At 43.3% G+C, this 12298-nt stretch overlaps 1 protein-coding gene and 1 non-coding gene across 2 annotated transcripts in view; one reads left to right on the plus strand and one right to left on the minus strand.

Annotated features, from left to right (window-relative positions):
- Window positions 1-1218: 1218 nt before the first annotated feature.
- Window positions 1219-12298, plus strand: part of LOC124805308 — a 68632-nt gene continuing 57552 nt past the window's right edge. Inside the window, exon 1 of the mRNA XM_047265824.1 lies at window positions 1219-1348. Coding sequence (XP_047121780.1) covers window positions 1228-1348 — 121 coding nt within the window. The 5' untranslated portion in view covers window positions 1219-1227. The remainder of the gene's footprint in view (window positions 1349-12298) is intronic.
- On the minus strand, window positions 9980-10054 carry Trnas-cga. Its single transcript has one exon. It is a non-coding gene; the product is annotated as a tRNA-Ser (tRNA).

The raw sequence follows: 12298 nt of genomic DNA on the forward strand, positions 1-12298 counted from the left end.
AATCCAAACAGTAGACAGTCAGTCAACAATCAGTTGCGTTGTAATCCAGCCTTTTTCTTGGCAGTGAATCACTAAGCCTTTAGGAGACGTTTCTTTGAGCATAGTTCTGCTCTTCAGAATACCACAAGGGGGTAACTTTCTCGTTCCCGACTCCTCTTCATGAGACACTTCTTGCCCTTTTCATATGTACTGTTGTATTGCTCAGCATGTCAAAAAATACTGGCGTTTCGTCAATATTGCCAGTCTGATGGAAAGGGAATGAGTGACATTTTGGCAACTGAATGACGTACCGCTAGAGACTAACAAGTTTCTCATCGAAATCAACTGGCATTCTTTGTGCATGTGTAGTAATTCGTCAGAGAGCAAGAGCTTTCCTCTTATCTTGCACTCAGGAAAGAACTTCAGCGTCAGGTTATCGATAATTGCTACACTTCGGTCCCCCCGAAAGATTCTCACGTTGAAAATGCCTACCTTCCTTTTTTTCTCTGGAGCAACCCAATGTCGCACATTGAATTCGTCTAGTCCATACTTTCATCCAGTCTCTGTGTTGGTCGTGGTTTTTGGCATAACGTATAGCTGTAAGTCTGAAAGCTGCATCGTAACTGCGCCGCATTCCTTAGTTTGGTTACATTTTTCGCTCTGAACGGTCGCTCATATCGGCATAAATCAGGCTTTCTTACCACTATCCAACTCAAACTGAATTACAAGCTAACGAGATAATATTAGCAGACCTACAAAATGTAACGCCAATAAAATACCAGTATAAGTTTGCATTGCTGCGTAATAAAATGCCTTGCCACCAGTTTCGGTTGTAGACGTTAGCTATAACGTTGCAAATTAGCATATATGTTAAGCAAGGCTTGTAAAGAGACAACGTAAAGGATAAAAGCCGCATCTTAACTTTTTGCTCATGAAATTTCGACAAAAATGTTGTCTTATATTCGAGGCAATACTGTATGTAGGAATCTGACAACCCAACCACGTTCAGAAACGGTTGTGCGTTTACTTGGGAGCGAATGTCAATTGTGCAAGAAAAAGGAGCAGTTGTTCAGGTAATTGCTTTTTCTACGTACTTGCCTAGACAAAACACCGGTTTCTGTAGTCGTACACTGATAACTCTCCTTAGCAATAAGCTATGCGATAAGCTACCTCTACCGCCTGCAGTAGCGCTTAAGAATTTGTTGGCGTCGTTTTAGTCTGGAGGAAGAAGACATGTGGGCGGTGGCAATGCTGCTGGCTGCTGCTGCCGTTACGGCCCTTGAGGTAACAGCGATGACCCCTCGCTGCGAAACGGACAGCCGCGTTGTGAACCAGGCGGCTCGCAACGGATCTTTCTGGGCGCTACGAAGTGAGTTCCGCAAATGGCTTTTGCCCTGAAGTAACATTCAAGAATTATGTGTTCCACAGATCTACGAGGGATATTTTATAAATAATGCTCGCCATTTTTTTTTACTTACACTTTTTTTTTAATATCTCTTTACGGTTCTTCTATATAGTCTCCCAGCTTCTCTATGACTGAATCCCAACGTCTCGAAAGCCCTATTATTCCATCCAGGACACCACCTTTGTTCATTTGTCGAATAGCTCGGGTAACGGTGGTTGAAAGCTTCCCGAGAAAAATATAGCGGTGACCACGCATAGGTTTTTTCAACTTCGGGAGCAAGTCGGTCTGGTGGACTCACGTACAGATTGTAGGGAAGATGCCGCAACACTCCCCATCTTTATTTGCGAAGCTTTTGGGCTATAAGATTGCGGACGTTGTCGTGCAGAATGAGTGGCTCAGCCTCAAGCAACTGTGGTCGGGTATTGTGCATTTTTCTGAGCAGATTCTGCATGAAACTACGAGAATACACTACTGTGATACCTGCTGCAACATGGGACTCTTTCTGTCATGGTGATTCCTAAGCGATCATAAACAAAGATCATCATTTGCTTTAACCTTGAATGAGCATGTGCGATTTTTTTTCCCTTGTTGCAAGTGAGAATTAAACTCTCTACTCACTGGACTGTGATTTCAACTCCTTTTCGAAGTCTGTAATCGACGTTTCAACAATAGTGACGATTCGACACAAGAATCTTTTAGAATGAGATTTTCACTCTGCAGCGGAGTGTGCGCTGATATGAAACTTCCTGGCAGATGAAAACTGTGTGCTGGACCGAGACTCGAAATCGGGAGCTTCTGTAAAGTTTGGAAGGTAGGAGACGAGATACTGGCAGAAGTAAAGCTGTGAAGACTGGCCGTGAGTCGTGCTTGGGTAGCTCAGTTGGTAGAGCACTTTCCCGCGGAAGGCAAGTGTCCCGAGTTCGAGTCTACATCTACATCTACATTTACACTCCGCAAGCCACCCAACGGTGTGTGGCGGAGGGCACTTTACGTGCCACTGTCGTTACCTCCCTTTTCTGTTCCAGTCGCGTATGGTTCGCGGGAAGAACGACTGTCTGAAAGCCTCCGTGCGCGCTCGAATATCTCTAATTTTACATTCGTGATCTCCTCAGGAGGTATAAGTAGGGGGAAGCAATATATTCGATACCTCATCCAGAAACGCACCCACTCGAAACCTGGCGAGCAAGCTACACCGCGATGCAGAGCGCCTCTCTTGCAGAGTCTGCCACTTGAGTTTGCTAAACATCTCCGTAACGCTATCACGGTTACCAAATAACCCTGTGACGAAACGCGCCACTCTTCTTTGGATCTTCTCTATCTCCTCCGTCAACCCGATCTGGTACGGATCCCACACTGATGAGCAATACTCAAGTATAGGTCGAACGAGTGTTTTGTAAGCCACCTCCTTTGTTGATGGACTACATTCTCTAAGGATTCTCCCAAAGAATCTCAACCTGGTACCCGCCTTACCACCAATTAATTTTATATGATCATTCCACTCCAAATAGTTCCGCACGCATATTCCCAGATATTTTACAAAAGTAACTGCTTCCAGTGTTTGTTCCGCTATCATGTAATCGTACAATAAAGGATCCTCCTTTCTATGTATTCGCAACACATTACATTTGTCTATGTTAAGGGTTAGTTGCCACTCGATGCACCAAGTGCCTATCCGCTGCAGATCTTCCTGCATTTCGCTACAATTTTCTAATGCTGCAACTTCTCTGTATAGTACAGCATCATCCGCGAAAAGCCGCATGGAACTTCCGGGACACCGAGTCCCGGTCCGGCTCACAGTTTTAATCTCCTAGGAAGTTTCAAGAATCTTTTACCTTCACAGTCGAATAGTTGTTCCAGCAAGCTTGCAATATCTAGACGTTTCTGGTTGCTTTCAGCAGTCAAACATTATGGGACCCATCTCGCAGAATTATTTTCTCTTCTTCAAATCATTTGTCGGAATACGGAACACTGGTGTTGTGGGAATTCCGGAGGCTTCAAAGAGTTTCTCACAGCATCTGCCACGAGTGTCATATTTCGTTCATATGTTGACGTTTTTGACCATCCCGGTCTTGGAATATTGTCTATGCTCATACTACCACCACTAAAAGACTGACACAACGCGAAATTGTGCTACGGTCCATTTTAAACTCATCACAAACTTCACTTAAAGCATTAGGGATTTATGTCTGGTTTTTACAGCGTAAAGTTACGATCTTGATGTACGATCTCTGGTCTTCAACAGTCATAGTACACGAGACCCCTCGCAATTTTATGTTAGAGTATACAGCGAAAAAACGAAAACACGTGCTTCTTCCTCAATCTCCCAACTATAACTGATGTAATTCTCATTGCCGTTTCATCAAAAAATCCACAGTGATATCAACTTGTGCATTATTTATGAATTGTCCCTCGTACTTGATATATTTTGGCCTTTACAGTTTTGTCATTTTCTCCATCGATACCATGTTTAAGGCAGAGCCGTAAAGAATTTGACCCGATTATCAATGTTGGTGACTGAAACTGTTTGCCTCTCCTAGAACGAATAACTTCTACAAATATAGCTTTGTTATGCGATGTAACGAAAAATGTTGAGGAATTATTAACTTCCGCCACAATATAGTCCTACATATCTTGTTCGACGATTTAGAAGGAGCCAAAAATTCGATATTATTTGTACAGTACGTTCAGTTGTGACTGTGTGTTTCATTATTTTATTTTATTTTATTTACTTTTCTTCGTATAATGCTGGCTAACGTGTACAAAGTTTCGACTTTAGTTTCGCACACGCCGTTTGCTGTTTCTTGAGTTCACAATATCCTTCCATATTTTAGCGCAGTGTTTTCCCTTGATATTTCTACAGACTTCTTATCTTTTTGCGTAGATACCTTTGAAATTTAATACTTAAATATTCCCTAACACTACTGCTTTTGATTTCCTAGAGTAGTTGAAAATCCAATTAATTTCATGCTCGAAGTTAATCCCTCTCTCTTTTGTCATCGTAAGTTATACACACCTGACTATTAACCACCAGGAAGGATAGAAAATTACGAAATACTACTAACTGTACGTACACTGTACAGTAAAAATAATAGTGATTAAATTTTTAGGTGATTTGTGGGTAAACAGGGTGTAAATTAGTACACAGAGCTACCACCTATGGTAGCAACAACGGCTCTAACTCAGCTAGGCATCGAGTGGAATTGAACTTGGTTGGTAGATACGGGTGTTCCACGTTGCTTCATCTCCACATCAGAAGTCGTGAACCACAGCAGCTGGCGAGTGGCGGTGGAGAGTTTCTCGAAGATCCACACATGTTAAGACATTTATCCCACTGGCAGACAGGAGATCAATTTCTGTTTCGTTGAACGCAGTCGGCTGTTGACGGAAACACAACTACACCCGCTCTTGCACACTTCCCTGTCCGACTGGAACCGACGTACACACATGTCTTTCTTTAGGTCACTAAAGACGTGAACATCACACTGTAGAAGATGCGAGCTGTACGGAGAATGTTTCAGTGTTTCCCGGCCAAATTGCTGAATGCAGCCTCCGTCCGATTTCCAATGTAGGGGCGGGCGTTAAGGTGCAACAGGATGATTCCGTCCGATAGCTTTCCTGGCTGTTTTGACTTCATGACGCGTCGTTGTTTGTGCAAAGTGTTTTCATAGCGCTGTGCATTGATTGTGGTTCTACGCTCGAAGAACTCGACCAGAAGAGGACCCCTGCAGTCGAAGAGCAAGGTCACCATGACTTTACCGGAACTTGTGTGAACAGCTTTGATCAAGCAATCGATATTTCTCATATATCTTACGCAAACATTCATGGCTAGAGTTCCATCATTTGTATCGTGTACAACTTCATCACAGCAGTGGCGGTCCACAGGAATGATAACTGGACTAGCTTTTTCATTATTGCAGCTGTAAATATGACGGGCAGTCAAATGAAAACTGAACACCCACCACAACGGGTCCATGGAAGAGTTCCCCTCAAAATAAATCACCACACTCTCCCCACTGGAAGACGAGACGATCAATTCCTGTTTCGTAGAACACGGTTGGCTACTGATGGATCAACAGCCGCACCCACTTTTACACTTCCTTGTCAGACTGAAACCAACGCCCACGCACGTCCTTCAAATGGTTCAAATGGCTCTGAGCACTATGGGACTTAACATCTGAGGTCATCAGTGCTCAGAGCCATTTGAACCATTTGAACCCGAGACAGGATTCGAACCTGCGACCGTAGCGGTCGCGCGGTTCCAGACTCAAGCGCCTAGGACCGCTCGGCCACAGCGGCCGGCGCACGTCTTTCATCAGGTCGCCAACGACGTGAAAATCACATGTCGGCTGTAAGGGAAACGTTGCAGTGTTTAACAAACAAAACGCTGAAGCGTAGCCTCCGTCTGACTGGCAGTTTGGGGGCGGGCATTACTGAGCAACAGAATGATTCCGGAGCTTGTGTAAACAGCTTCAGATTTCTTTGGCAGGGGAAAATGTGGGTTGTTTCCACTGTCGGCTTACCGTTTGCCCACGGGCTGTCGGAATGCTGTTGGATGAGTTCATCCTGTTGCACAATAACGCCCTCCGCCACATTGCCAATCGAACTAAGGCTGCGCTTCAGCTACTTGGTTAGGATAGACTACAACACCCTCCGTACAGCCCAGATAATTCACCGTCTGATTCTCACATCGTTGACGACCCGAAGAAAAACATGCTTGGAAGCCGATTTCAATCGGACGCAGAAGTGCAAGAGTGAGTGCGGTTGTGTACCCGTCAGCGGCCGACTGCGTTCCACCAAACGAGAATTGATCGTCTCTTCTCCCAGTGGGTAAATGTCTTTACGTATGTGGTCATTACTTTTGCATGAAACTATTCCACGTTCCCGTTGTGGCGTGTGTTCGGTATTCATTTGACTGGCCCTCATACATACGGTATATACTCTGAAAACGAATGCGCAGGGTTACCCCTTAATTGCTTCATTGCGCGCTTTGAGTATTTGATTTTATCAATATTGTATATGAAGTCATGGTTGTAAAATCAATGTTAAAATGTCAGCTCCACCGCCTATTTACAGTGTAAAAAAACATCAAAGTTATCGTGTTTCGAAGGTCAGGTCTTCATCTTCTGAATAACTGTACGAGAATCTTTGAAAGTGAACGATATAAAACATAAACGTGAAGAACAGTAATAATAAAACAACAGGGCTACTTTCCTTGCAGAGAAGTCCTCTTAAGGGGGTAGGACGTCAAACATGCCGACTTGGAGCAGGAGAGACACCACAGGAAATTTTACTTTCCACTATATGTACTTTTACAAAGAAATTGATAAAACTTTGTCATCATAACCAGGAAGGATTCAGAATTCAAACTCATAGCAGTGGAAGTTCAAAAACATAACAAAATAAATTTCTTTTACATGTGAAATTTCATCATTTTTTCACTAATTATTGGCTGTATTTGTTGCTATAGGTACACTTTTCTTCAGCTGGTTATGCTGACAAAGTTTTATCAATTTATTTGTAAAAGTATAGACAGTGGAAATTAAAATATCCTGTGGTGCCTCTCCTGCTCCAAGACGGCCCGTTTGACATCCTACCCCCCGTAAGAAGTACTTTCACATCACCGTCAACTGATAATATAGATTAAAGGAGCTCCGAAGACAGAACTCTGTGAATAGGGGAAAGAAAGTCATGGACGTGATTCAGGATTTGGGGTGGACATCATTAAAACAAAGACGTTTCTCGTTGCGGCGGGATTTCTCATGAAACTTCGATCACCAACTTTCTCCTCAGAATCTGGAAATATTTTGCTGACGCCGACCTGCGTAAGGAGGAACGATCATCATAATAAAATAAGGGAGACGAGGGCTCGCACGTAAGGATGTAGGGGTTCGGTTTTTCTGCGCGCTGTTTGAGAGTGGAATAGTGAAGAATTATTGCTAAGGTGGATCGATGACCCTCTGCCAGGCCCTTAAGCGTGATCTGCAGAATATTCATGTAGATGCTGCAGGATGTGGCTTTTAGGACGACACAAGGATTGTGTACGCCTACTGCCGTTGTTGTGAAACTGTCAGTACGCGGAACAGCACATGGAACTCCTTTTAATCTACTTTATCAGTTGACTGTTATATCGAACAACATCTTAAGAGTTCACGGCTGCAAGGGGAGTAACCACGATATTTTATTATTATTTTTCTCCTTGCTGATGTTTTATATGGGTCACTTTTAGAGGTTGTCGTACGGTTATTCTGAAGATGAAGCCTTGACCTTCGAAACACGTACATTCGAGTGTTTTTTGCACTGTAAGTATGGGATTGATACGACATTTCAGCATTGCTGTAAGTCTTGTCTACGCGATCCGTATGACAGCGATACATAGAATTCGTCTGAACTAACTGCTTTCCGCCACTCCCGTGTCCAGTGTTGTCGTTGATTGCACTGCTCTCGACCCGCCTCACTCTGCTGCCGTGGCAAGGGAACCTGCAACAGTGAACAGTAGTGGTCGCCGTGGTAACAGTCTGTGATGCTCCGGACGTCGACACACCGTCCGTACGCTTAGTGTGTCCGTAATTGGGCGGGGGGGGGGGGGGGCGGCGAGGAGGTTCTCGCCCCCGCCCGTGGAATCTGGAGTACAGTATTTTTATTCATTACAGGACTCTCATACACTACTAGAAGTTCTAATGTGTCCCGTTAAAAAAAAGAAATGAATGTATAATGAAGCGACTGCACTTGAAATCTTCCAAAATGTAATTTTTCGGAAGTGGGATACATCACAGTCACCATTGTAGGAACACGTTACAGTCGTGAATAATTAGAATTTCAAGTATCAGATTGTATTATAGCTCTTACGTGGCCAAAGACGGTTCCTTTAGATGCATTACTCGGGTTTTCGTTTCGTGTGCAAAGAAACTTGGTGACGTAGGTCCGTGATAATGTGGAATGTACTGCACCCAAATGATCTGCATTACACAAAAACAGTAATCGGACTACGTAATGATAGAATTAGATTGCAAGGTTCGACTTCTAGAAAATGTAAATACGTATGTGAGATCACGCGGATGGCGCGAAACCGATACATTACCAAATCAATCGCTTCCCAACGAAATTAAACAGCTGTAAGATAAACAGATCCAGAATATACTATTATTAAATGTATTTTTACCAAATGCCCACTACGTAAAAGTGTAATTAATCTTAAATATCGCCATACTTTTTACTAAAGTTACGAGTAACAAGAAAATGCGTCTTTGCATGAAGACGGACTGAAGACAAAAGTCAATAGAGAAGAAACTTCTAGTGCCTTAATTATCTTGAAAATTTGAAAAACGAAATTACATCAATTATTGGTAAACATTAGTAGAGATACAGAGTTATAACTTTATCCTTGACAGAGAGAGATACTTTATATTACAAACTGATTTCCCATAATTCCACAAAAACTGTCGTTCAGCCACTTGTAGCTTGATGTGGTTGGTTGCAGTGAGATAATGCTATAGCAGTCACTATCTTCTTTTTAGAAAGTCAAACACCAGTCATCGACCGTGTGTTTCATTCGTTTGTGAACCTCCCTCCGTTCTGTAACAATGATTAATGAGCACGGTGCTGTCTCGCGGATGAAATGAAGGCGGCAAAAAAGCCACCCTTGTGAACCGTGCCGACTTTCCTTATGGTCGTTTTTGAAGTTATGTTCCAAGTTGGCTACGTTGTGTATCCCAACTGTAGTGGAATCAAAGTCCCCGTCGTAGTCTTCTTAACGTAATCGAAAATAGCTAAAAGTAGCGCTTCCTGGAACACTGTTTGGTTTCGCATAACGCCGGGGACGGTACCATACGTACTGCGCTACGCCTTAAGATCGCGTTCACCTCAGATTCGTTACCCTAATCGCGATCTCGTTATCACTGTGCCAGAAACATCTGAGCGTAATTTACGCCATTTCATAGTGTTGCAAGGAGCTATAGCCTGTGTGAGGAAGCTTCGTGCGTTAGTTTAGTGTACTATGTTTATTTGACGACAAGGGACACTTCTGCTAAGGCTCTAAATGAGGTTTAGCCGTTTGCTTCGGTATTCTAAAGCCGGAAACAACTATTATCCATATCTTTCAGGGCTGGAATGGCCCGGCAGGAGCCAGCGATGGAAATTTTAAATAGAAATTAACTTGTCACAAGTCGCAGCTGCCTCCATTACTAACATGTAAGTAATTCAGACTCTGGAAGATAAGGGCGTGCGGAAAAACAGTCAGTGTTACTATTTCTGGAGTCCTTTCTCCTTTGTAAAAACATTCACTTCCGACATAACATATTGGTACCAAGAGTACTGCGCTACGCCTGAAGATCGCGTTCGCCTCAGATTCGTTACCCTAATCGCGATCTCGTTATCACTATGCCAGAAAAATCTGAGGGTAATTTACGCCATTTCATAGTGTTGCAAGGAGCTATAGCCTGTGTGAGGAAGCTTCGTAAGTTAGTTTAGTGTACTATGTTTATCTGACGACAAGGAACACTTCTGCCAAGATTCTAAATGAGGCTTACCCGTTTGCTTCAGTATGCTAAAGCCGGAAACAACTATTATCCATGAAACCTCCTGGCAGATAAAAACTGTGTGCCGGACCGAGACTCGAACTCGGGACCTTTGCCTTTCGCGGGCAAGTGCTCTACCAACTGAGCTACCCGAGCACGACTCACGCCCCGTCCTCACAGCTTTAGTTCTGCCAGCACCTCGCCTCCTACCTTCCAAACTGCAAGGTTCGCAGGAGAGCTTCTGTAAAGTTTGGAAGGTAGGAGGCGAGGTACTGGCAGAAGTAAAGCTGTGAGGACGGGGCCTGAGTCGTGCTCGGGTAGCTCAGTTGGTAGAGCACTTGCCCGCGAAAGGCGAAGGTCTCGAGTTCGAGTCTCGGTCCGGCACACCGTTTTAATCTGCCAGGAAGTTTCATATCAACGCACACTCCGCTGCAGAGTGAAAATCTCATTCTGGTAACTATTATCCATATCTTTCAGGGCTGGAATGGCCCGGCAGGAGCCAGGGATGGAATTGTTCAATAGAAATTAACTTCTCACAAGTCGCAGCTGCCTCCATTACTAACATGTAAGTAATTCAGACTCTGGAAGATAAGGGCGTGCGGAAAAGCAGTCAGTGTTACTATTTCTGGAGTCCTTTCTCCTTTGTAAAAACATTCACTTCCGACATAACATCTTCCTGTATTCTCGATTGGTTTCAGGTGACGAAGTCTGTATAGGTAGCTACCAATATTGTACATAGAGCTATACGCTTTTCGAAACTGCTCACAAGAAATTTAGCATGTGACATACGTACATGATAATTTAAACTCCTTAAAGCCATGGACCTTGCCGTTGGTGCAGAGGCTTGCGTGCAGTGGTACAGATAGCCGTACCGTGGGTGCAACCACAACGGAGGGGTATCTGTTGAGAGCCCAGACAAACGTGTTGTTCCTGAAGAGGTGCAGCAGCCTTTTCAGTGGTTACAGGGGCAACAGTCTGGATTATTGACTGAACTGGCCTTGTAACACTAAAGAAAACAGCAATGCTGTACTGGTACTGTGAACGGCTGAAATAAAGGGGAAACTACAGTCATAATTTTTCCCAAGGACATGCAACTCTACTGTACCGTTAAATGATGATGATGACGTCCTCTTGGGCTAAATATTCAGGAGGTAAAATAATCCCCCATTCGGATCTCAGGGCGGGGACTACTCAGGAGAACGTCGTTATCAGGAGAAACAAAACTGGCGTTCTACGGGTCGGAGCGTGGAATGTCAGATGCCTTAATCAGATACGTAGGTTAGAAAATTTAAAAAGGGAAATGGATAGGTTAAAGTTAGATATAGTGGGAATTAGTGAAGTTCGGTGACAGGAAGAACAGGATTTCTGGTCAGGTGAATACAGGGTTATAAACAAAATCAAATAGGGATAATGCAGGAGTAGGTTTAATAATGATTAAAAAATAGGAACGTGGATAAGCTACTACCAACAGCACAGTGAACGCATTATTGCAACCAAGATAGACACGAAACCCACATATATCACAGTAGTACAAGTTTATATGCCAACTAGCTCCCCAGATGATGAACATACTGAAGAAATTATTCAAACTGTTAAGGGAGACGAAAATTTATTAAGTCATTAGGGAATGGAATTCAATAGTAGGAAAAGGAAGAGAAGGAAAAGTAGTAGGTGAATATGGACTGGGGGTAAGGAATGAAAGAGGAAGCCGCTTGGTAGTATTTTGTACAGAGCATAACTTAATCATAGCTAACACTTGGTTTAAGTATCGTGAAAGAAGGCTGTATACGTGTAAGAGCCCAGGAGACACTGAAAGTTTCAGACTGATTACATAATGGTAAGACAGAGATTTGGAAACCAAGTTTTGAATTGTAAGACATTTCTAGGGGCAAATGTGCACTCTGATCACAACTTATTGGTTGTGAACTGTAGATTAAAACAGAAGAAACTTCAGAAAGGTAGGAATTTAAGGAGATGGGACCTGGACAGACTGAAAGAACTAGAGGTCGTAGAGAGTTTCAGGGGGAGCATTAGGGAACGATTGAGAATAACGGTGAAAGAAATACTGTAGAAGAAGAATGGGTGGCTTTGAGAGAAGAAATAGTGAAGGCAGTGAAGGATCAAGTAGGTAAAAAGACGAGGGCTAATAGAAATCCTTGGGTAACACAAGAGGTGTCGAATTTAATTAATGAAAGGAGAAAATGCAGTAAATGAAGCAGGAGAAAAGGAATACAAACGTCTCAAACATGAGATCGACAGGAAGTGCAAAACGGCTAAGCGGGAATGGCTAGAGGACAAATATAAGGATGGGCAAGCTTATATCACTCAGGGTAAGATATATGTCGCCTACAGAAAAATTAATGAGACCTTTGGAGAAAAGGGAACCACCTACATTAATATG

The sequence above is a fragment of the Schistocerca piceifrons genome, chromosome 7 (genome assembly GCF_021461385.2).
Source record: "Schistocerca piceifrons isolate TAMUIC-IGC-003096 chromosome 7, iqSchPice1.1, whole genome shotgun sequence".
Classification (NCBI taxonomy): domain Eukaryota; kingdom Metazoa; phylum Arthropoda; class Insecta; order Orthoptera; family Acrididae; genus Schistocerca; species Schistocerca piceifrons.